The 24266-nt window shown below is 34.5% G+C and overlaps 1 protein-coding gene across 6 annotated transcripts in view; it reads right to left on the reverse strand.

Annotated features, from left to right (window-relative positions):
* Positions 1-24266, reverse strand: part of BCAS3 (BCAS3 microtubule associated cell migration factor) — a 485527-nt gene that overhangs the window by 366688 nt on the left and 94573 nt on the right. For all 6 annotated transcript variants that reach the window (XM_045836907.1, XM_045836908.1, XM_045836904.1 and 3 more), the window contains exons 8-11: positions 14311-14418; positions 11444-11520; positions 3132-3208; positions 427-510 (exon numbers count right to left, since the gene is read on the reverse strand). In XM_045836907.1, the coding sequence (XP_045692863.1) occupies positions 427-510; positions 3132-3208; positions 11444-11520; positions 14311-14418 (346 nt within the window). The remainder of the gene's footprint in view (positions 1-426; positions 511-3131; positions 3209-11443; positions 11521-14310; positions 14419-24266) is intronic.

Consider the following 24266-nt stretch of genomic DNA (forward strand, 5'->3'; position numbering starts at 1 on the left):
CATTTTTTTTATGTCAAAAAGATTCATACACATTCAAAGACACAAAGGGATGTTAGTATAGGTAGAATAATGCAAATCACACACAAAAATGTCCAGAAGTTACTACTTACGATATAGCTTTTCAAAAATGGAATTAATTATATAAGACTTTAATCTAGCTGGCAGACTTAAATATTTAAAATTAGGTAACTATAAACCCTATAATCATTACAATAGAGAATGAAGTATTGTTTATGAACCTTAAGAAATTAAGAACCTAATCATTTAGTCACCAATTCTCATGAGTGACAAAATAAGTCTGTCTTACTTCTTAAGTTTATTACACTTGTGAATGAAAATGGAAGAGAAAATCTCTATCCAATTCAGCAGAGAAACTTGATAATTACTACACACAATCAAAACTCCTAGAGACTACTGGATACTCACTTTGGCAGCACTAATGACTGTGGCAGTATAAGACTGAATGTTGTCTCCACAGGCTCCACCACGGGACTGATGACATCGAATCAGCTGGAAAAAAAGAGGAAGAGAGAAACCAGAAAGTCATTTCTATTAAACTGTTTAAATCTACCGGGTATTAGGATAGACCTTATTTACCACGCATAATGATGGTGGTGGGTGGGAATGTTTGTACAAGTGTATTTCATACAAACAGCCAAAAGCCGTGCTCAGGCACTTTTAGCCTTTTTATAATCTGCTGGTGCCACTCGGGCCGTTTCATGCACAAATACGATTTTTAATTACAAGATGAATAGTCTTTAAGAATTCATAAACTCCCAAATGGTAGAATTTGGGCTCTGGCTGCCTTTCCACAAATAAAATTTAAAAATATAATCAAAGGACTTAGACATGACTTCCTAACATTAAATATTTAACAGGCTAGCAAATTAGAGGTTTTGTCCTCTTAATTCCTTCATAAAGTTTGCAAAAGGAAACTTGAAAAAACAGACAAAAGATTGTGCTATATTTTCATTTTCAACTGTGCCAGTGGAGAAGGTGCACAAGTTATGCACAGATCAGCAATGACACATGTAGTAGCTATCCACCTCAGAGGGCTTACTAGTTAGACTGAAAAAGACATGCCCTCATTCGTCGCTGATGTAAATAAATCAACCTGCCCACGTTCCAAGTGAATCACTAGTTTGACAAGCGTGATTCTCACATGTGCTGAGCAATAAACCCGGGTTAAATTCTGCACTGTCCCTACATTTTGTAAATTTAGTAAAAATAGATAAATAAACAAACATATATAATTAGACAAATTTTTACATTTTAATTTGTTCTTAATCCTCACCAAAGATATATTTATTAATTCTAAACAAGAAAGAGAAGGAGAGAGAAAGAGGGAGAGAAAATCAGCAACCAGTTGCCTCCCATACACGACCTGACTGGGGACCAAACCCACACCCTTTTGGTGTATAAGAGAGATGATATTCCAAGCAAATGAGCCACCGGGCCAAGGCACATTCAAACTTATAACGAAATGGCAGTAATAGAGTATTAGAACAGGTCCATGTTGTGATTTGAATATTTACAAGCCCTGGAATTCAGAATAAATCTACCTCTCCCAAAATGCAAGAACAAAAAATGCTTTACATAATTTAAAACCAGGTAATTTGATAAAGACTAGTATTTAAACCTCTTATTATTTTATTTAATAATCAAAATCTTCTAATTCACTGACAATGTATTTTAAAACAATCCCTCAAAGCAATAACAATACATATATTAAAAGGAAATACTTTTAAAAGTCTGATGTCAGATGTCAAGTTGCTATATTGAATGGTTGCTTAAGTGGATTTCAAGGTCAATAGTGAGGAATTTTCCAAAGGACAGGTGATCAGTAAATGTGGCTTCACATAAGGAAAAACAGGGAATTTGAAAATGACTGCTTCAGTTAATAAAAAGAATCTCACTCACTCATTCATTCATTCATTCATTCACATTCAAAAGAATTACGAAAACCACCCCTCTACTGCCTCCTCCCACAAGCACAAGGAAAGACATTATCATGGAAACAGCATCTTTTTTCTGCCCGAGGTAATTATAATAATCATGGATAAATATGTGAAAACAAGCAATACTGTCACATTTTCAATTCAACTAAGTTCTGAGTCAGCTTTTCTACATAAACATAATTAACCTAGAAATTTTTGTTTAAAGTTTAGAATCATTAGAAAATTATATTTGCATCTCAATTCAAAATTATAGATAAATTAGAAATTTCTATAGTGCAAAACTCTACTAAATGGACTAACAGGAAATATTGGTAAGTGAAAAAAATGTACAAAAGAGCACATATATTATTATGTAATCCTTTGGAAAGAAAGGAAAATATAAATACAGGGGGAGAGACAAGAAAGGGGGAGAGGGAGATAAAGAGGAAAAGTGTGAGAAATATCAGTGGAACAGAGAAACATCAATCAGTTGCCTCTCATAAGCCCCCCAGCAGAGGATCCAACTCAAAACCTTGCCCTCATGGGGAATGGAACCCACAACATCTCAGTGTACGAGACCACGCTCCAATCAACTGAGCCACACTGGCCAGGGCCACTTTTTCCTTCTGAAAATTCAAATGTACCTTATGCTTCGATTTGGACATAAATAAAACTTTCAGTATATAAATATAATATCTTCACTTACTATGATGACCTTAATAGATAATTGAAATTGATCAATAACTGGAAAATTCAACAAAATGTAAGCATCTGTGATTTAATTATTAATACAAATGTTCTGAACTCTCATTTACAGTTTTACTTATAGACAAATAGTTACAGTAAATTATTCTGTGCTCCAGTTTCCCAATCCGCCAATAAAGACAGAAATCATTCCTGACTCCTGATTGCTAGCTCCACAGAATCAGCTCTGTAACACCAATGCTGTGCTTTAAGATTAATGGAGTAAAGTTCTCTATATAAAACTAAGCATAGAAAATTAAGGTTCCGTCTAAATACTGATCTTAAGCAACAAGGGAGATAAGACAATTATTGGGTGTCCAACTAAAATCAAAGCCAAATCAAAGAAAACAAACTCATAAATTAAAAGTTCAATACTGATTGGTAATCATTTTGGAAACATTCTAGAACACCTGTCCATTGCCAATAACCCACACGCGGGCCATGCCTTACCTTGTTTTCTGCATAAGCAAGCCAGCGGCTCCCAAGAGCAATAGGGTTCATGTTGGGCCCTGGACAAGGATAGCAGCCTGGAAAATTTCAAAAAACAATACTGAGAAATTTCCTAATAAATTTTCTGTTGTGCACCATATTCTGATGGCACTGAAACAGTCAAAACAAATGCTTTCATTTTTTCAAATTTCACATAAAATTTCCCATGAAATAGTCAAAACAAATGCTTTCATTTTTTCAAATTTCACATAAAATTTCATTTTTTCAAATTTCACAAATAATGGTAGCTATTATTTGAATAGCTAAATTAGGTTCTTTATTTTCTCCTATACAGTTTCCCTTTGGTTTTGACTTTTTTCAAATAGGAAACAAATCTGGGAAGAACTGGTAATGACATTTTGCAAAAAAAAAAAGGGGGGGGCATTTTACGCAGTTATTCATACAACAAGAGAGAAGCTAAGAAGAAACATTTCAAGTTCATAAGTCTACAACTTCATGAGTCAAGCAATAATGTTTGGAAAGGAAAGAGGAAGCATACAGTTGGTTCAGGACTTTAAGGGCAAACGATAAGGAAGACAAACACCTAAAAAGAAATGAGGATACTATGGGGGCGAGGAGGGGGGACAAGAATTTAAATATGGGGTCAAAGAGAAGTAATCCACAAAAGGTGCATCAATAAAAAGATGTTAGGGAATTATTTACATAATCCTACGAATTGACACTGAGCACTCAATTTAATTGTTCTTGTCCTCAGCCTAGCCAATAACAAAATAGTAGAAAGGAATATTTTGAGGTTTTCTCATTTCAACAAGGACAAATCACATATTCCTCACAGTGAAAACCAGCCATGCATGGAAACACCAATGCCCTCTTCTTGAACTCTACTAACCAAGAAACACAAAATTTAGTCAAGTAAGTGATGTCTGCCATCCTAGAGGCTCTCATCTCTCCTCGCTATGCCAATAAAGTCTCTTCAGGCTATCACCTTCATCTGTCAACTACACAAAGTAATACTCACTGTCTCACAAAACTTCTTTTTAATTTTTTTTCAGCTATAATTGACATTCAGTATGGTTTTATACTGGGTTCAGGTGTATGTCACAGTGGCTAGACTATCATACACTTCACAAAGTATGCCCCCTGATATTTCCTGAAGCCAAGTGGCACCATACACAGCTATTATAACATTATTGACTATATTTCCTATGCTGTTGTGTATGCCCTTGTGGCTATTTTGTAACTACCAATCTGTACTTCTCAGTCCTTTCGCCTTTTCACCCACTCCCCTAACACTCCTGCCCTCTGACAGCCAGCAGTCTGTTCTCTGTATCTATGAATCTGTTTCTCTTTTCACAAAACTGCTTTTAAGGGGACTTAGTTGAAAGAGACTGCAAAATCAAAGAATGCAAAAAGTCTAAAGGACTCCCGGTTTATCATTCCAAAATCTGGTTAATATTCTCACAAATGTGCTTCTCTAAAATCTACACTAGAGGATCAAACTGAGGTTATCTATTTCTTAGTTTAAGTCTCAATTTGGAATGTAAATTTATGTACTCATGAAGCAAAGAAGATTCTATACCAATAACTTTTCTTCTCATGGGAAAAAATTAGCCAAATTACATGAAATACACAAGCATAGTAGCAAAAACTGCTTTTCCACACTGCAAACTGCACTGCTCAGACATACACTACCCAGCAGAAAGTCCCAGTATGTGTTATTGATCCTAAAAGGAATAATCAATGTATGATAGTTCATTCAAAAACATACTTATTAATAAAAAGAAAATAATTAACTACTTTGACATATACTTTCAAAAATAAAAATAACTTTATGTTCTGTGATATATTTATGATTTTTTCTATCTCACTCCCACTTTATCAGAGAGATGTAAAGTCAATGACTTGTGCTTTTTTTTTTGTTCACTGCAGAATCTCCACTGCCTAGAACAATGCCTAAAAAAATAGGTTAATAAGATATTTGAATTAAACAATGTACCTAAACTAAAGCATTGGCAAATAAAAAGTTATCTACAAAAGAACATTTTTCAAATATTCAAATTGTGTGCTCGGCTAAAAGCCAGATATTTTGTCTGAAAGCCATATTTAATAGAAATCTTTCTTCAACATACATTATATGGCTCCCTGAGTTCAGACAGCCTTGAGCAGCAGTGGTCATCATTTCGGAATCTGGGCAGTGCTGTGTTCACAGCACTGAAGAAGCACACACTGATGCTGCTTCCATTACACAGCAGCTGTCATTTCACCTCCTGCACCCGCCCCATCTATTCTGAGTTTTCATTTTCAAAGGTTAAAATACTTATTAAACAAAGGCAATGACCCTAAGAGAAAGTCCACATGCCATATAAAAAAAATAAAAACAAGATGAGCTTTATAATTTTTACATATTGTTTAAAAAACTCTTTTTATTTCATGGTTTGAAGGGGTGTCTTTGTGATATTTTGGGTTTTTGGAAAATTGACCTCTGCATAACCGGGATATTATTATATTCACCCAATGCTGATTATGGCCAAACACACAGGAAAAGGGCCCACTAAAATACTTCATAATCAAAGAACACAAAAGACCTAGCCTAAAGGACTGCTGGTTTATCATTTGAAAAGAATCTGGTTAAAATTTTCACAGATATGTTTCTCTAAAATGTACATTAGAGGATCAAACTAAAGTTACCAGTATTTAGATAACAGATATCATTATTATATCCCATTGAGTAAACTAATCTTACTCATATAAAAATGTACTTATATACACTTATATTCCACAGATATTTTCAGAGCTAGAGAAATGAGTATAAATATGGTCTATAAGAAAGTTCCCCCATTTAAATGTTGTGAATAAAAAAAACAGAATAAATACTTGTGTACTGTGGCATTACATAAAAGGTGGCTAATTTCCTGAAATTTAAAGTCAACATAATCTAATTCTCAATTCTGATAACTACTTTGCCTCACTACATCCTAATAAATATATTCTCCTTTCTCTAATAAAAGGATACTATGTAAAAATATAGTTAACAATTTTTCATTTTACTTTTTGAGTCAATGTTTTTAGAAATCAGCGGACCTCAAGAATTACAGCATATTGGAATAAAAGCTAATTGCTTTTGTGCTCTTCTGAAAACATTTTACAGCTGGAATCAACAGAACATCAGCCACTCAGCACTGTCCCAACTTTATAAGCATGACTCCTTTAAAGATTAACTGCTGCCTCCAGCTAAACTTTGAAAACAAGTGAAGGAAAAAAAAAAGGCAAACCACTCTAATACTCAGACTAATTCTAACATGTTTATAATGTTTGTGAACAAAGTAAAAGACAACACACATGAGACTGATACAATTTAGATGGCATCCTCCCAGAACCTTGGTCCAAATGGAGAGTTGACCTGAACTCATTTTGAAAAACCAAAGATTTAACCATTCTCTGTAACACTGGCTTATTTTTCTTGGTAAGAACTACTCAAAGACTTGAGACCTTTTTGAAAAGGAAAAAAACCCAGATGTCTGCATGTATGATCAATGACTTTCTTTTTTTTTTTTTTAATTTTAATCATTGTTCAAATACAGTTTTCAATGACTTTCAACAAGGATGCCAAGACATGTCAATGGAGAAAAACAGTCTTTTCAACAATGATGATGGGTCAAAAGGATATCCACATGCAAAAAAATATACACTGAACCTTCATCTCACACAGCATACAGAAATTAACTCTAAGGCCCTGGCTAGGTAGTTCAGTTGGATAGAGTGTTGTCCCAATACGCCAAGGTTGCAAGTTTGTTCTCCAGAGAGAAAACATACAAGAATCAACCAATGAATGTACGAATGAATGGAACAACAAATCAGTATTTCTCTCCCTCTCCCTCTCTAAAATCAATCAATCGATACATTTTTAAAAAATTAACTATAAATGCATCAAAGTCTTAGAAAGTCAAAATTATTACCCTCTTGTAACAAAATATAGTGGTAAATATCCATAACCTTAGGTTAGACAATGCTTTCTTAGATATGGCACCAAAAATAACAAGTGATAAAAGAAAAAATAGATAAATTGGACTTTATCAAAACTAATCTTTTGTGTCTCAAAGGACACCACTCAAAAAGAAAAAAGATAATTCACCAAAACCACTTCTTATTCTATAGTGGTACAGGAGGGGGGACCCCAGAACAACTGGAATTATCCTCTGGAGGGCAGGTGCCTTATACTACAGGCTTCCCCCACTAGGTGAGTGATCCATCTGTATCAGTGTACTAGCTGGCACGGTTGTGAGAGTCTACATTCTTCTTCAGGTCACTTTTTTTTTTAAGACTTTCTCAGTGCATTTGCCCATTTCATGATGGGTAATTTATGAGTGCACCCTTCCATACTGCACTGAGTGTTCAGCAGTTTCTGACCAAAATCAGCATGACCCTGGTGTCCCACCCTCCCTATTCACCAGACCTTAACCTGAGCAACCCAATGTGGAAGAGGTAAAACATAAAACAGGAAAAGCACTAAAAAGGCATCAAAATCAACAAGTTCAAAATCTGTTTTGAGCTGTGAAAAAAAATTTCAATAGGTGTATTGTATCAAATGGAGAGTACTTTGAAGGTAACTGAAGTTTGAATGTGTAAGAATAAATACACAATTTTTTATAAATAAATTTGGTTTGGGGGGTACCCCCTCATATTGTATGAAATCTAGAAAAGACTGAGCATGCTCTACAGAAAGATGTATAAGCACAAAAAATAATATGCAACACTTCAGAGATTTGTTTGACCATCTTACAACTGATTAATAACCTTCTTAAAGTTCCACAACCTTTTATTTATTTTTGTTTTATTTTTCATGTTTATGAAATATCATGAATTAAAGAGTACTGACACTATAAGGCTGAATGAGTTGGATGGAGGGACAGTGGCTAGGAAATTCATAAGTCAGTTCATTGCACACATTCACCGAGTGCCCACGAGTGTCAGGCACCTGACCAGGCTGTGAAAACATGGCAGCCTACTATACAAATTGTATACTAATGGGCAACCAAAAGAACATTGTATACAAATGGGTAACCAAAAGAACAGGAATAGATTTGACTTAACTTGAACTGGGCTTAGATCTCACGTTAACCTTCCAAACCCTTTTTTAAAATTTTATAAATTTGTTTCTAAACATAAAAAGCCTCCTCTTTCAAAAATTAAAAATAATTTTGCACTTTAAATATCCTTTAAAATAATCCCTTACATTTCTTATTCATCATTAACATAGATGAATAATACATACTAATACTAATACTAAGAAATAACATTAGGACTATAAGGCATTTCTTTTCCTCCTCAAGGTAAAAATGGGAAATGGAATGAGTTACTTACTGCCTGTATAATCCCTTGGTCTCTCTAGAGACTTCATATCTACCTTTCAATTTAAGCACAGTGAAAATGACTGCTAATGACATCTATCAGTCTTTGTCTTTTGTTTTCTTAATCATACACGGGTTTGGATTTCCACATCAGACAGCTGCTCAAGGCCACCTTTTCTGTACAGCCAAATACAAAGGTGTCTCCTTTCTCATCATATTGGCTGCGTTCCCTTCCAAGTTATCTATCAGCTCCCTTTACCTGATCCTTCTACCCTTTGGCACAAATTCCCAAGATGCTTTCTTTGATTGGCACAGCTGTCTCTACTAATTTTACAGTCCTGATTCATACATAACTAAGGTACTCACAATTGTATTACACAAGAGTTTTTAAAAGTATTTTAGAAATTAAATGCATGTTAGTACATGACCAAAACAATATCCACAAAACAGAACTGAGAATTCAGAAACAAACCTATATGTATATGGGCAACTGATTTCCAACAAAAGATGCAAAAACACACAAAGGCCAAAAGAAAGCCTCTTCAATAAATGGTCCTGGGAAAATTGGAAAGCCACATGTAAAAGAATGAAACTACACAGCTATTTGTCCCCGTACACAAAAATTAACTCAAAATGGATCAAAGACCTAAAAACTGGCCTGAAACAATACAACATAGAGAACAAAAGACAGGTACTAAACCTACAGATCTTGGTCTCAGAGAAGACTTTATAAATCTGACCCCCCAAAAACAAGGAAAATAAAAGCAAAAATAAATAAATAAGTGGGATTACATCAAACTAGAAAGATTCTGCAGCAAAAGAAACCACCAACAAAACAAAAAGACGCCAACAAAAGAAGAGAGGAAATTTGCGAACAATACTCCAGGAAGGGACTAATATGCAAAATATATAAAGAACTCACATAACTCAACAACAAAAAACTAAGTACTCCGATTAAAAAATGGACAGAGGACCTGAACAGATATTTTCCCAAAGTCAACAAACAAGTTGGACAAAATGTGAAGAAAAGAGAACTCTCATGCACTGCTGGTGGGGTTGTAAATTGGTTCAGCCACTATGAAAAACAGTATGGCAGTTCCTCAAAAATTTAAACTAGAACTTCTATAAGACTCAGCAATTCTACTTCTGGACATTTGTTTTTTTTTAACTTCTTTTTTTTTAAAGATTTTATTTATTTATTTATTTTTAGAGAGAAGGAGATGGAAAGGAGAGAGAGAGAGAAGGGGGAGAGAAACAGCACTGTATGGTTGCCTCTTGTGTGCCCTCACTAAGGACCTGGTCCTCACCCAAGCATGTGCCCTGACTGGGAACTGAACTGGTGACCCTTTGGTTCACAGGTAGGCACTCAATCCACTGAGCCACACTAGCCAAGGCTGAGCATTTATTTTTTAAAAAATGAAAACATTAATTTGAAAAGATATGCAGCCTATGTTCACTGCAGCATTATTTACCAAGGCCGATACATAGAAGCAACCTGGATGTCCATTGATAGATAAATGGATAAAGATAATGTAATATACACACACACACACACGATGGACTATTACTTAGCCATAAAAACAATAAAATCTTGCTATTTGTGACAACATTGATATTATGCTAAGTGAAATAAGTCAGAGAAAGACAAATACCATATAATTTAACTTATATGTAGAATTTTAAAAAAACAGACTGAGAGATACAGAAAAAACTGATGGCTGATAGAGTAAAGGGGGAGGAGAAAATGGATGGAATAGGTGAAGAGGAATAAGAGGTACAAACCTCCAGTAATAAAATGAGTAAGTCAGAGGGATATAATGTACAGCATAGGGAATACAGTCAATAATACTGTAATAATTTTGTACAGTGACAGAAGGTTCACAGACATCACAGCAATCCACATAAGTTATATAAATGTTGAATCACTATTTCTATACCTGAAACTAACATAACATTGTATGTCAATATACTTTTATAAAAAATAAATTAAAATAATTTAATAAAAATAATGCTTTAGTGGATCAGTGTTGATACAATCTAAACTTTGGTACATTTCATCAAATTGCCTCCTATAGAGTTTATGCCAGTTTATACTCTCACCCACAGTCTAGGAGAATACCTGCAAAACCAGTCACAGTGTAAGGCACTGCAAATAGGTGTGGCTTTTCAGGAGATGCAGCAATATGACTGGGATTCTCTGGTCACAACAAAACTGAGATCTGTTCTGTTCCAACAGAATTCTGTGTGAGCATATATGTATCAACTCTGGAAAACCTGCTGTAGTTTCAACAGTGAGTTGTCGAGGTTGAAACATAAAAAACAAGAGTGAAAACTACTGTTTTATTAGACTATAGTATTATAAACTTCAGACTTCATTCAGAATCAATTCCTGCTGGAGTTTCCATTCTTCCAGCATGTCCTACCAATACTAGACTAGCCAGTTTTCCTTAAAAGAAAAAAAAGTCTCAATCTCTCTCTCTCCCCATGTATGTGTGTTCAGATCCAGATTCTATGCTTAGTTTTGAACTTTGGGGAAACAGTAGAAGTAACGGGACGTGGGAGAAAGGAGGAGGGAAAGAGCCATGCTCACGCATTTTATCCATTTTCAAATATCTCATGTAAGACAATACAGTTACCTTAAGCATGCTACGAAAATTAAACAACTGTTCTGAAAGTACAACACAGTTCTATGAACCTAAGTTAATCACAGCAACTCAAGGAAAATATATAAGAAGAAACTGAGGCAATATTGTACAAGTCTTGCTTAGTAATATGTGGAAAATGTGGTTTGAAATAAAACACTATAAAATTAGAGTCCTGAAGAAGACATCCACGAAGCAAAGAAATATCATAATAATTTAATATTATGAAAATGATGTTATAACAATTAGTTTGCTGATTCTAATGAGTAAATACTATAAACTCAAATGCTTACGATAGAAAATACATCAAGTTGGTACGTACTTGTGACAAAAAATTTTTTTGTGAAAGTACAGCTATCAAAGGCAGCTATTTTCTCCTGCAATACTACAACGAGGATCCTAAAATTAAAGAGAAAAACACATAAAAGAAAACATGAGTGTGAAATTCTATAAATTAAATCACAAAAAGGTAAATCATCTAGATTTAAACAAGTGTCTATCATCAAAACTTTAAAAAATCAAGATGGACATTAGAGGAAGAAGAATGACAGAGAACAAACTACACCTTCACTCATTATAAATCAAATAAATCTATCTTCATTAAGAATGTATGAGATCAATACACTACTGGCTATTTACTAAAAGTGTTTTTCCACTGCTGGCTCAAAGTCATGGAATTATACATAAAATGGATTTATATAACTTGTCACTTAAAAGTATCACTGAATTTCCCAACACAAAAGCAAAAAAGAGAGAAAGAAGACTCAGACAACTACAGTTGTGTGTAAACGAGTCATTTCTGATAGACTCAATATATTAAAATTTAATCAGACTCTGTATAAACTATATTTCTCCCAGAGCCCAAGATTTATAAATAATTAGGAAAATAATTCAGTTATAAATATTTTTTAAGAGTTTATTTATTTATCTTTCAGAAAGGGGAGGGAGAAAGAGAGAGAGAGAGAGAAATATCAATGTGCAGTTGCTGGGGGTCATGGCCTGCAACCCAGCCATGTACCCTGACTGGGAATCGAACCAGCGACCCTTTGGTTCCCAGGCCAGCACTCAATTCACTGAGCCACACCAGCCAGGGCTCAAATTCGGCTTTGTATGAAGCAAAATCTAAGCAGTATTCTTAAATTCACATCATACCTTTTCCCCTAACCTTCATCCCATTTGAACTTACACAATTTCTAATGTGAAAATCAATTCAAACAATTACATAATGTATCCAAATCAAGAGGTTTTTTGTTAGAACACATCTTCATGTAGTTTTTCTTAAAAAAAAAATACAAGTAAGATATGAACCTTTGCAACATCAACCAAATATCCTAGAATTTCATATCTACTTTCCACTGATGACATTTCATATTCATATACCACTCTCCTATCTTCTGTAACTCCTACTCAGAAATTTCAGAATCATTAGTTAGTTATAATGAGCACACTGTCTATGAAAAGTCAACCATTTTAATTTTCAAAAGTATTTATATTTGTTAAAATATGAATACATTTATTATTTCATGGCCAAAATTTTTAAACACAAACACAGAAATATTCGTTTTAAGAAAAGCCGTACCTAACTATTTCCATGTGCATCACCCAGAAACACAGCACTGGGAACAAGTACAGAGTGGAGAAAAACCCAATTCTCTCCTTCATATTCTTTGTAGCAATTTTTTAAGATAATGTAAGAAATATCTTTTTAAAAATTTAACTTCACTTTTTTCTTTTTTCTAGCATATTTATGTTTTTATAATACAAACAAATATGTGTACTTATCTCCCTTTTGAATGTGTTCAAGATTCTCTTTGGCTAAAGAAAAATAGGTAATCCATGCTGTGACACACAAAAAGAAGAGCTTTCATTACAGTTTTCCTGGTTCAATATAACATCTATTGGACCCAGCTATTCAATAGTGATGACTTTGAATAATTTAGTATCTCACTGGATAACAACATTATCCTAGCAATATTTCTCCTATTTCCTATAATTTTGAGAGTGATATTACTGAATTTTAAATATGCATAATAATTTGATCTTCATTATGAATTATATACTATCACAGAATACCTTTTCTTTGTCCTGTTTCAATTCAAACACATTTATCACTAGCATCAAAGCCTATGTGCTTGTTAGTTTGTATTTATCAGGTATGTCTAACCTTACAATTAAGTTCAACCTTTCTGAGTCACTGTTTGAAATACCCCTTTAAAATCTAACCCAAGACCCCTGCTGGTGTGGCTCAGTGAATTGAGTGCCGGCCTGTGAACTGAATGGTCGCTGGTTCAATTCCCAGTCAGGGCACTTGCCTGGGTTGCAGACCAAGTCCCCAGTTGGGGGCATGCTGTTTCTCACTCTCTTTCTCCCACCCGTCCTCTCTCACTCTAAAAATAAATAAATAAAATATTTTTTAAAAATCTAATCTGAGGCTTTTATTATAAAATTTACTTTATATTGGCATAACATAAAATAGTTCATTTTCAATGTTCTACATGTTTACTTTCCAATGTAATGAAAGAATTACAGTTTGCATTGACACCACTGTAGGGGTTCAGTTTAAATGTACAAGTAAAGTGTTAACTAACAGAAGATTCTTAATGTCCCTTTCTCCTTCCATGTGTTGTACTTACATAAAGTAATTCTTCATTATTACTAGGTCAGGTAGAAGCTCAACCAAGGTCTGAAAATTTTCCTAGAGAATCCTACTGAGTTCCTGTGTTAGCTCAATTGTAGTCTTAAGGAATGAGGAAAAAAGCATTTTTTGTAGTTCAGATATGCTTTGTTTTGGCAAATGCTAAAAGGAAAATTATATTCATATCATAAACCAGTAAACACAGAGACACACATTATATCAAAAAATTACGTAATACATAAATCATTTCTCGTAGCCTTTGCATGTTTTGCTCAGATACTTTCTATTCTTTTCCATTTCATTTTTAAAACTCTAGTTATGATTCACCAAACTTAATTCACAATTCAGTAATGGGTCAAGACTGGAAATTTGAAAATATTCATTAAGAAATCTTTAAAAAAAAGAAATCTTAAGAACTACTCCATTTAGCACAATTTAGACAGTGTTCTTGCAACTTTTTTTGGATAAATCAAAGATAGTCAATGATACTGGTAGAGCTCTACATGCTCAGGAGGCATGTTAGCTTGCACAAGAAACACATGAAAAATGCTTACCGTTTGTTACAATGAAGATCGTAGATAGGAGTTTTAAACTGAATGGACTTGACCATCTCCCCGGTACGAAGTGAATACAGATCCACACAACAGTAAGGTGGGCTAGTACTAAAAAAAATAAGAAAGAAATAAAAATGCCATTATTTTTCAAGAGGTAGGATGGCCAGTAAATTCTAATACTTTCTTATGAAAATAATCTTAAGACTTCTTATAATAATAAGAAAATTGATTTGAGTTGTTTAAAAAAAGATAATATATCCCAGTCAAGGATATATTATCTCATCTCAGGAATGCAAAATTAGAGAAAGGAAAACTAGTAAAACTCATTCACTAATTTACTACCATAGAAAAGGGCCCTGGCTGGTGTGGCTCAGTGGATTGGGCACTGGCCTGCAAACCAAAGGGTTGCTGGTTTGATTCCCAGTCAGGGCCCATGACTGGATTGCGGGCCAGGTCCCCATTTGGGGATTCGCGAGAGGCAACCACATATTGATACTTCTCTCCCTCTCTTCCTCCCGCTCTTTCTCTGAAATAAATAAGTAAAATTAAAAAAAAAAAGTAAAATCCTAAGATTATAATAAAGCAGAAAAGACGATAAAATTAAAAGCCTATTCATTAATCTGATAAAGGTTAACAACCTTTAAACTAACAAACAAAAAACTAGTAATTATTCATAATGGTAAAATACTGAACGCTTTCACCCTAAAATAAAAAACTAGGCAAGAATACCTATTATTGCCACTTCGATTCAACATAGTTTGGAAGGTCCTGAACATAAGGCACAAAAAGAAATTACTACAAGGAAGAAATAAAACTGTCATTATTTGCTGATAACCTGATTGTGTTAAATAAAAACCCAATTCTACACTAGAATTAAAAATAATACATGAATTAACCAAAGTCATTAGATACAATAGCACTCATTTTTATAAATCCAGTACAGTTACAAAATGAAAATTTAAAACAATATCATGTATTGAATATATTAATATCCTGAATACCCTAGAATAAATCTAAGAAAAATTTCAATATATTTACACAAAAAAAGAACAAGACCAAAATAAATGGAAATATATAATACCATAGGCTGACAGACTTTCTAAACTGATAGAGTTCAACCCTAATCAAAAATCTACCAAGAATGAGACCTTATTCTAAAATGTATATGAATATGTATTCCACTGAAGGCATATTGTAATGGTATACTTATTAAGACACTGTTTTTTGACACTAGAACAGAGATATTACTGTTTGCATTTTTAGAAATTAGAAAAAGAACAAGTAAAACCAGTGAAAATAGAATTTGCAAATTCTATCAACCATTTAAGCAAAAAAAGTTTAGACAGCCTACACAAACTCTTTAAGAAGGTGTAGGAAAGGAGGCACTTTCCAACTCATTTTATGAGGCCACTAACCCCTGAAAACTAAACAAATACTTTATAAGAAACTACAGATAAACTTTAACAGATCTACATCTCGTGAATATACATAAAAATTCCTCAACAAAATACAACTCAAATTCAACAATACAAAACTGGATTAGGTTTATCCCAGGAATGGAAGGCCGTTAATAGAAGAGAACTTCTTTAACCTGATGAAGGGCTTCTACAAGAAACCCAGATGCAAGAGTAAACACTTTCCCCAAAAGATTATGAACAAAGTAAAACTGTCTGCTGTTATCATACTATTCAACAATGAAAGACTAATTTTACAATTTTTGCGAAAAGATGCAAAACATGATCAGGGGACTTTACATGTGTGGGACTTAGTGAGCTACAGTGATTACAGTTGCATGAAATATCACCTCACACCTGTCAGAATGTCTATTATCAAAAAATTAAAAATAAAAATGGAATTGCCTATGACCCAAGAATTTCATTCTGAGTATATAACCAAGAAACACAAAATACTAAGGCAAAAGAACATATGCACCCCTATGTTCATTGCAGCGTTATTTACAAGATATGAAAACAACCCAAGTGTCCATCAACAGACAGGTGAAAAAGCAGTGGTAGATGTAATGCAATGGAATATTACTTGCCCATAAAAAGAATGGAATCTTACAATTTGCAACAGCATGGTGACCTAGAGGCTATTATGCAAAGTAAAATATGTCAGTCAAAAAAGATAAACACCAGCCCTGGCTTGTGTGGCTCAGTGCATTGAGCATCGCCCTGAGAACCAAAACATGGCTGGTTCAATTCCCAGTCAGGACACATGCTTGGATTGCAGGCTGGGTCCCAGTTAGGGGTGCGTGAGAGGCAACCGATCTATGTATCTCTCATGCATTGATATGTCTCCCCTCTCTTTCTCCTTCCCTTCCCCTCTCTCTAAAAGTAAACTAATTAAAAAAAATTTTTAAATGTTTTTTAAAAAGACGAACACCATATGATTTTACTTATGTGTGAAATCTAAAGAATAATACACCTGTAAATGAATACACCAAATAGAAGCACGCTCACAGATACGAAGAACAGACTGATGGTTGCCATAGGAGAGGATATTTGGGGAACTGGGTGCAAAAAGTGAAGAGCTTGATAAGTACAGATTGCTATTTTCAAAAGAGTCATGGGAATATGAAGTACATCACAGGAAATATACCCAATAATATTGTACTACTATGTATGCTGACAGGTGGGTGCCAGAACTATAGGGGGAACACTTTGTAAAGTATATGGTTGTCTAATCACTATGCTGTACACCTGAAACAATACAAAATAACACTGAATGTAAACTGTAATTGAAAAAATTTTAATTAATAAAAGAAGAAAAAATAAATTTGGCCCTGGATGGGTAGCTCAGTTGGTTAGAACATCATCCTGATACACCACGGTTGCAGATTCGATCTCCAGTCAGGGCACATACACAGATCAAACACTGAATGTAGAAATAAGTGAAATGACAAATCATTATTTCTCTCTCTCTAAAATCAATAAATTAAAAAAAATTTTAATAAATGTGGGCAAGAATGTGGAGAAAAGGGAACCCTCGTGCACTGTTAGTAGGAATATAAATTGGTGCAGCCACTGTGGAAAGCAGTGTAAGGGTTCCTCAAAATTTTTGTAATTTGTTATTTATAATGAGAAACACAGCTAAATATTAATAAATAGGTGAATGAATATATTGTGACATATTGATACAACAGACTCAGCAATTTAAAAGAACAAATTATCCATATAACAACACAGATTAAGATGAACCTCAAAACCATTACGAAGTTTTAAAAAAGGCCAGATATAAAAGTTTACATACTGTATGAGTCCAGTGAAAAGGTAGGAAGACAAAACTATAATAGGAAGCATACTAGTAGTTTCCAGGGTCCAGGAAAGGAGGGAAAAATAAGGAACAAAGTGGCATAAGGAACTTTGGGGGGTGATAAAACGTAGCTTTGTCTTGCTTATGTTGGGTACTTACAGAACTGTATATGATTGCCAGTAAAACCTGAACTTCAATCTCTAAAATTAAGACAAGGCAAAAATTATTTTCTTAATGTGCCCAACTAATTAAACCAGCCCTCTGCTGAGAAGCAAAGAGTTAATAATGAATGAAATTTAACATTTTTTTAGACCAGCTGGGAAGGAAAAAACAGCTTGTCACCTTCAATTAGCAGCTCATTACAGTTACTGGTGCACTAGAAACTTGAATTCTCATCATTTCACTGGCATCCATACAAGGTCACAACTGAGACTCTTCCTGCGGAAAGCCTTCAATAGAAGTACACAAAACAAATGCAATGCAGGCTGTTTATAGAGTTGAGTGAACAAGACTTGATAGAACTAAAAACTCTACTTATATGTGGGGGGAAAAGCCTCTTATACAAAGCCTCATAGAAAAAGACAAATCTTTAAAGTAAGAGTTTTCGGAAAGTCACACATTCATAAAGGAGTCACACTATCGGCCGATAACAATTCTGTATGCGCCTGACATATCCTTTTGTTCTCTACTTTCTCTCTTTTTAAAAGCCTTGACCATTTCCCAGGGACACAGCAAGACAATCTTAATTTTCCTCATGGGTAGGCTGATGAGAAAGCTCTCTATAACATCAGCAGCATGCACGCCCCATGATGGGAATGGTACGTGCTCCCCCAAAACATACAGACACCAAATAAGCTTTTACCCTGTTCCCTAGTATCCACTAACCAGGGACACAAGAAAATAAGGCAACTGAAAGTACGTATCAGAGGAGCAGAATAAAGAAAAGGAAAACATCAATTGGCAAATTCAGAAAAGTTATAGTGTGTAAGATCAGCATGCATAAACCAGCAATTATCAAATCCAAAAGAGAAACTGAGAAACCAGTTTCATTTACACTTACGATGCATACGCTATTAAAATTTTCACAGAAAATTCTTGCAGATGTGAAAAGTAAATGGAATTTCAAAGAGCGCCAAACAAAGCACCATTAATCAAAACACTTTGATACTGACATAACATTAGACAAATAAACCAGAAATAAACCCATACATCATATAATCATATAAAAAACTAATTCTTGAAAAAGTTACTTAGTATATTAAATGGGAAAAGAATAGTACATTTCAGGTAATGGTGCTAAAAACTGGAAGTCCATGTGCAAAAGAATGAAGTCAGATTCCTATTTTACATCATATGTAACAACTCGAAATAGATTAAAGACCTAAATATAAGAACTAAAACTATAAAACTCAGAAAAAATATAGAGGTACATCCTTATGATCTTGGATTTGACAATATTCTTACATATGACACCAAAAGCAAAAGCAACAAAAAGAAAAACAGACAAACTGAACTGTATCATTATAAAAACTTTTGCGAATCAAAGGGTAGTATCAAAAAAGTGAAGAAACAAACTAAAAAATATAAAAAATTTGCAAATCGAATATCAAATAAGGGTCTAGAACCTACAATATTTTGAGAACTCTAAATATTCAAGAACAAGAAAACAAACAACCCAACCAAAAGATAAGCAAAGGACATGTGAATAGACCTCTCCCCAAACTTATACAAAGGGGCAACAAGCACGTGAAAAGATGCTCAATGTCATTAGTCATTAGGAAAACGCATATCAAAACCACAATGAGTCACATTTCACACCCAGTAGGTTGGTCATAATAAAACCACTAAAAAAGCGCAAATGCTGGCAAAGACACAGAGAAAGTAGAACTCCAGTCCCTTGCTGGCAGGAATGTAAATGGTGCAGCTGCTGCACCATTCCTCACAAAGCTGAACACAGAATTACCATACGGCCCAGTAATTCCACTCCTAGGAGTATGTGTACAATGGTAGACAATGGCAGTGAGACAAGGAGGGTAGGGAGAACAGCAAGGAGAGCACAAAAGTGGAAGAAGAGTCACAGAGGATAAGATTCCACAGAGTATGTGAAATATTGGGAAATAGAGGGAAAGTAATTGGAACTAGCTATGGTCAGGATTCTAAGTAGAAAGTTGAAAAGAACTGTTTTAACACATTTTCTATTTTCTTTTGTCACACAGGCAGGTAGTATTTTGACCCCAGAAGTTAACACCAGAGTCATAGGGGCCCATACTACATATGGTACATTATGTAGTATTCTTACTACATCAATAATTAACAGTTTCCTAATGGCTTTACCTACTGCATCATGGTTTCCACTATCATAAATCTAAAATTCCCTTGCAATCAAAAGCTCTTCCATTACAAAAAGTTGTTATCCAATGATCTGTTATTAAAGAGCAGTAGGATATACCTATCGCTCATTTCTGTTAAAGAATCGTACAGCCCTGGCTGGCGTAGCTCAGTGGATTGAGCGCGGGCTGGGAACCAAAGTGTCCCAGGTTCGATTCCCAGCCAGGGTACATGCCTGGGTTGCAGGCCATAACCCCCAGCAACCTCACATTGATGTTTCTCTCTCTCTCTCTTTCTCTCTCTCTCTCTCCCCCCCTTCCCTCTCTAAAAATAAATAAATAAAATCTTAAAAAAAAAAAAATCATAATGATGAGAGAACTTGTTCAAAAGTCAAAAAGCATACATTGGAAAATCTAAGCCACTGTCAGTTGTTTAATGTTTCATAATTATTTATAAACAAAGATTTACTAAAGAAAGCACACATAAAGAAAAATGTACACATCGAAGGTGAACACCCTGCTCAATTCTCATAAGGTAGATAGACGTATGTAACTCCACCCAGATGGAGTGAAATACATTTATCCCAGGTGGAATAACACATTTCCAGTACCTCAGAAATAAGTGCTCTTCACACCCCCTTGAATTCACTCGTCCCCATCCCCCCTAAAGTCATCACTGGAGACCAACTCCTCGGAGGCCTGATCTAGTGTGCAGCCCTGTGAGGGAAGCCCCCATGCTGAGGAAGCGCGGAGGGCCTCCAGCACATGGCCAGCAGAACACAAGAGCCCTCAGCCCCACATCTGCAAAGAAACAAACCTAGCCCTGGCTGGCGTAGCTCAGTGGATTGAGCACGGGCTGGGAACCAAAGTGTCCCAGGTTCGATTCTCAGCCAGGGTACATTCCTGGGTTGCAGGCCATGACGCCCAGCAACCGCACATTGATGTTTCTCTCTCTCTCTCTATCTCCCTCCCTTCGCTCTCTAAAAATAAATAAAATCTTTAAAAAAGAAAAGAAAAGAAACAAACCTGACTTAGAAGTGGGTTGTCTCCCAATCAAGCCTACAGACTGACACCTTGAGAGCAGCCTTGTAAGACTCTGAGCTCGGGGCCCAGTTAAACTGTGCCAGGACTGCTGAACCACAGAAACTGAGAAAACAAGTATCTGTGATTATAAGACACTAAGACTGTCCTACTGTGTTTTACAGGTATAGATAACCAAAATACACCTGCCCCCTCTTTGTACACAGTGATCTTTAGAATCAAGTGCCATTCCAAAGACCAGAAGGATTTTTTAATGGAAAAATAAAAGTTTGTCCTTCTGGCATTGTAGTGCTTCAAAATAACATCAGGCTGCACTGTAACTAAAGTTTGATTTACTGTTATTCTAATCTATCGAATTAATTGATGTCCATAAAGTAATATTTGGACTATTATGTTAAGCCAATACACTTTTAAATAATTTGTAAATTTTTACCAATATAAACTATTCTGAAACAAATCTGAGTTCTATTTTTCAGGTTTTTCTGTAAGACACTAAATTAAACTACTGAAAAACTGAAAAATTACTGAACGTAAGTATTTTATTTTTTTAAAGATACCTGGCCCACAACTCAGGCATGTGCCCTGACTGGGAATCGAACCAGTGACCCTTTGGTTCACAGGCCCAAGCTCAATCCACCAAGCTACACCAACTAGGGTTAAGTATTTTAAGTCAAACAAGTTATTTTAATTCTCATAAGTTATATTAGTAATTTGTTCTTAATGAATTGAGGTTACACAGTTAAAAGGTCTGACCAAACAGATATAACTGCAATGTTTGGTTGAGTGATCATAGAACTCTGAATCCATTACATTAAAGTTGTTTTACATAAATACAAATAATACTATACACGCTGAGTACATGGGGAAATATTCTGACAGTCTGTCTATTCCATATTCAACAATTACTACTTAAGAGAAAAGTCAACCATGAGGTCAATCCAAATGAACCACTAAAAGGAATATGAATTGGAGCAGAAATTAAGATTTTTAGGATGTACAGTTAAGTATTGCTGATGAAGTACACCTTTTCATGTTAGCATTAATAATCCCTTTTCTATGTCAGAACTAAGTTATTAGCATCTAGAAAAGGACAAAAGACCTAGGTATCATGAGCCTTTTCAGAAGAGTTAGTATGACGTTGAGTACTTTAGCATTTTTTAATGCACAAAATGATGATGGACCTTACACTTTATCTTTTAAATTTAAACACTGCCTAAATATGGTATATCAGGCAGCTATAATCTCTTATGCTTTATGGGGGAAAAAAGAGTTACAAAGAATACAATATTAAATTAAACTCCTATACTCAAATGTATCAATCTCTATCAAAAATACTTCCATTTTAAATCTCAAAGTCTACTTTTAATTTTTATAATATGTCTTTTCTTTACATTCATGTATTTTATTAGAATCATAGCCACTTCTTACCCTGGACAATGTTTTCAAAATAATTTTTTTATAAAGCAATACAACGAGCATCATGTTAAAGCAATGTGAAATATGGCTTTTAAGATTTGAAAATTCTAAACATTAATACCATTTTCCTTTACAAAGACTTTTATTATTTTTATTCATGATATTTAACAGATTGAACCAAAATTAAGAAAAGTGGAACAAAGTATTTGAGAAAGTGACATTTTCCAAGAATGTGCATGTATAAGTGAAACACAAAATAGCAAAGACATTTTAAATCTACCACAAATTGCAAGAAGCATGGAAACACTTATTTTTAAATGGGAAAAAGCTGCACAACCTTCAACATGTGTTACTGAATCTAATCCTTTAACTATAAGAGGAAAAATTTTGATAGAATTACATTATTTGTATTCTTATTCGGCTCCTAAAGAACAAAAGCCACTTGGTTGCGTTTTTTATTAAGTCATTAAAAAGAATAAGAAAAGAAAATGGAAACTTAACCATATTAAAAGCTAAATTTGTGATTAGCCTAGTTAATAATATTTTTCTTCTGCAAAGTTCTGAATAAACACTGTGTAATTAAACCTTCCAACACGCCCACAGGTGGAGAGAGTGGCAGTAGTGAAGCCTTTACTTGGGGACATAACCAGGCAGGAAGGAGTAACAAACCAGGCAGGAAGGAGTAACATCCCCACATAAAAACAGGAGGTAACGTTACAACTGGGGTTGGAATCAGATGTTCATCAATATGAACACTGATCTCACACAGTTCATAACAGGCAGCCAAAGACATACCACATTAGATTTTTAAAAATAAGTTCCTATTATTTGCACTCAAATACAAAGATGAGTTAAAAATACTCTACCTTTAAGGAGAATGCAAAATTACTATTTTTAAATGACAAAATATAAAATTATAATACAAGGAAATATGTTTAATATATCAGAGTGAAAAACAAAGGCAATGAAAATTCAAATGATGGAAGATGTGTAACAGGACAAAAAAAGACAACTTCATATATCCACATATGAATAATATGAATATATCCACATATGAATAATATGAATATATCCACACATGAATAATATGTGGTATATTATTCATATATCCACATATGAATAATATGTGGATACTTCAGTTACTTCATATATCCATAGATGGATAATATAAGCATATATAATTTATATATATTTATACTATTTACCACTATGCCTACTTTGTTCATTGAAAGCCATAAACAAATACAGCATTTAAAACTTTATTAGGAAAATTTTTCAAAAATTTTGTTGGAGAGATCAGCAAACTATGTCCCAAACCCAAACCCCCACTGCTAGTTCCATTGGGACATAACCACACCCACTTATTTCTTGATTTTCTGTGGCTGAGTTGAGTAGTTGCCACAGAGATTATACATGGCAAACAGAACATCACTGACCCCTGATCATAGCCTTGCATTGTCCTTCTCAGGGACTGCGAGGGAATGAGGTGAGCTGGAGTTCCTGAAATACAAGAACTCCGCACATGAGATTTACTATTCTGATTTCTGACATGTCCTCCATTGCATTACTTTGCCTCTCGTGTCTGGGAACTACGCAAATGTTCTAATTTTCTTCCCATTTTGCTGAAGCTCTCATCTTACTCAGTTTTCTCTCTATTCACCCTTCAGTGCTTCCAATTTCTTAATTAATTCTATGATGTGTTGATGGAATTTTCCCCATCTATTACTTCCCACAGGTTTGCGCTCTTCTATTACATGACCCTCTTTTCCCTGTGTTCTTGTTATTTGTTTTGTGCTCTTCCTTCGTGAAGAAAATTAGTTTATTAAATTATCAAAAAATTATTGTGAAATACTTGCTTATAATTATCAACTGTTCCATAACAACAGTATGCAACTGATTGTTCTTCCCTTACCAATA

The sequence above is a fragment of the Phyllostomus hastatus genome, unplaced genomic scaffold (genome assembly GCF_019186645.2).
Source record: "Phyllostomus hastatus isolate PE091 unplaced genomic scaffold, TTU_PhHast_1.1 phas_contig_210, whole genome shotgun sequence".
NCBI classification, from domain to species: Eukaryota; Metazoa; Chordata; class Mammalia; order Chiroptera; family Phyllostomidae; genus Phyllostomus; species Phyllostomus hastatus.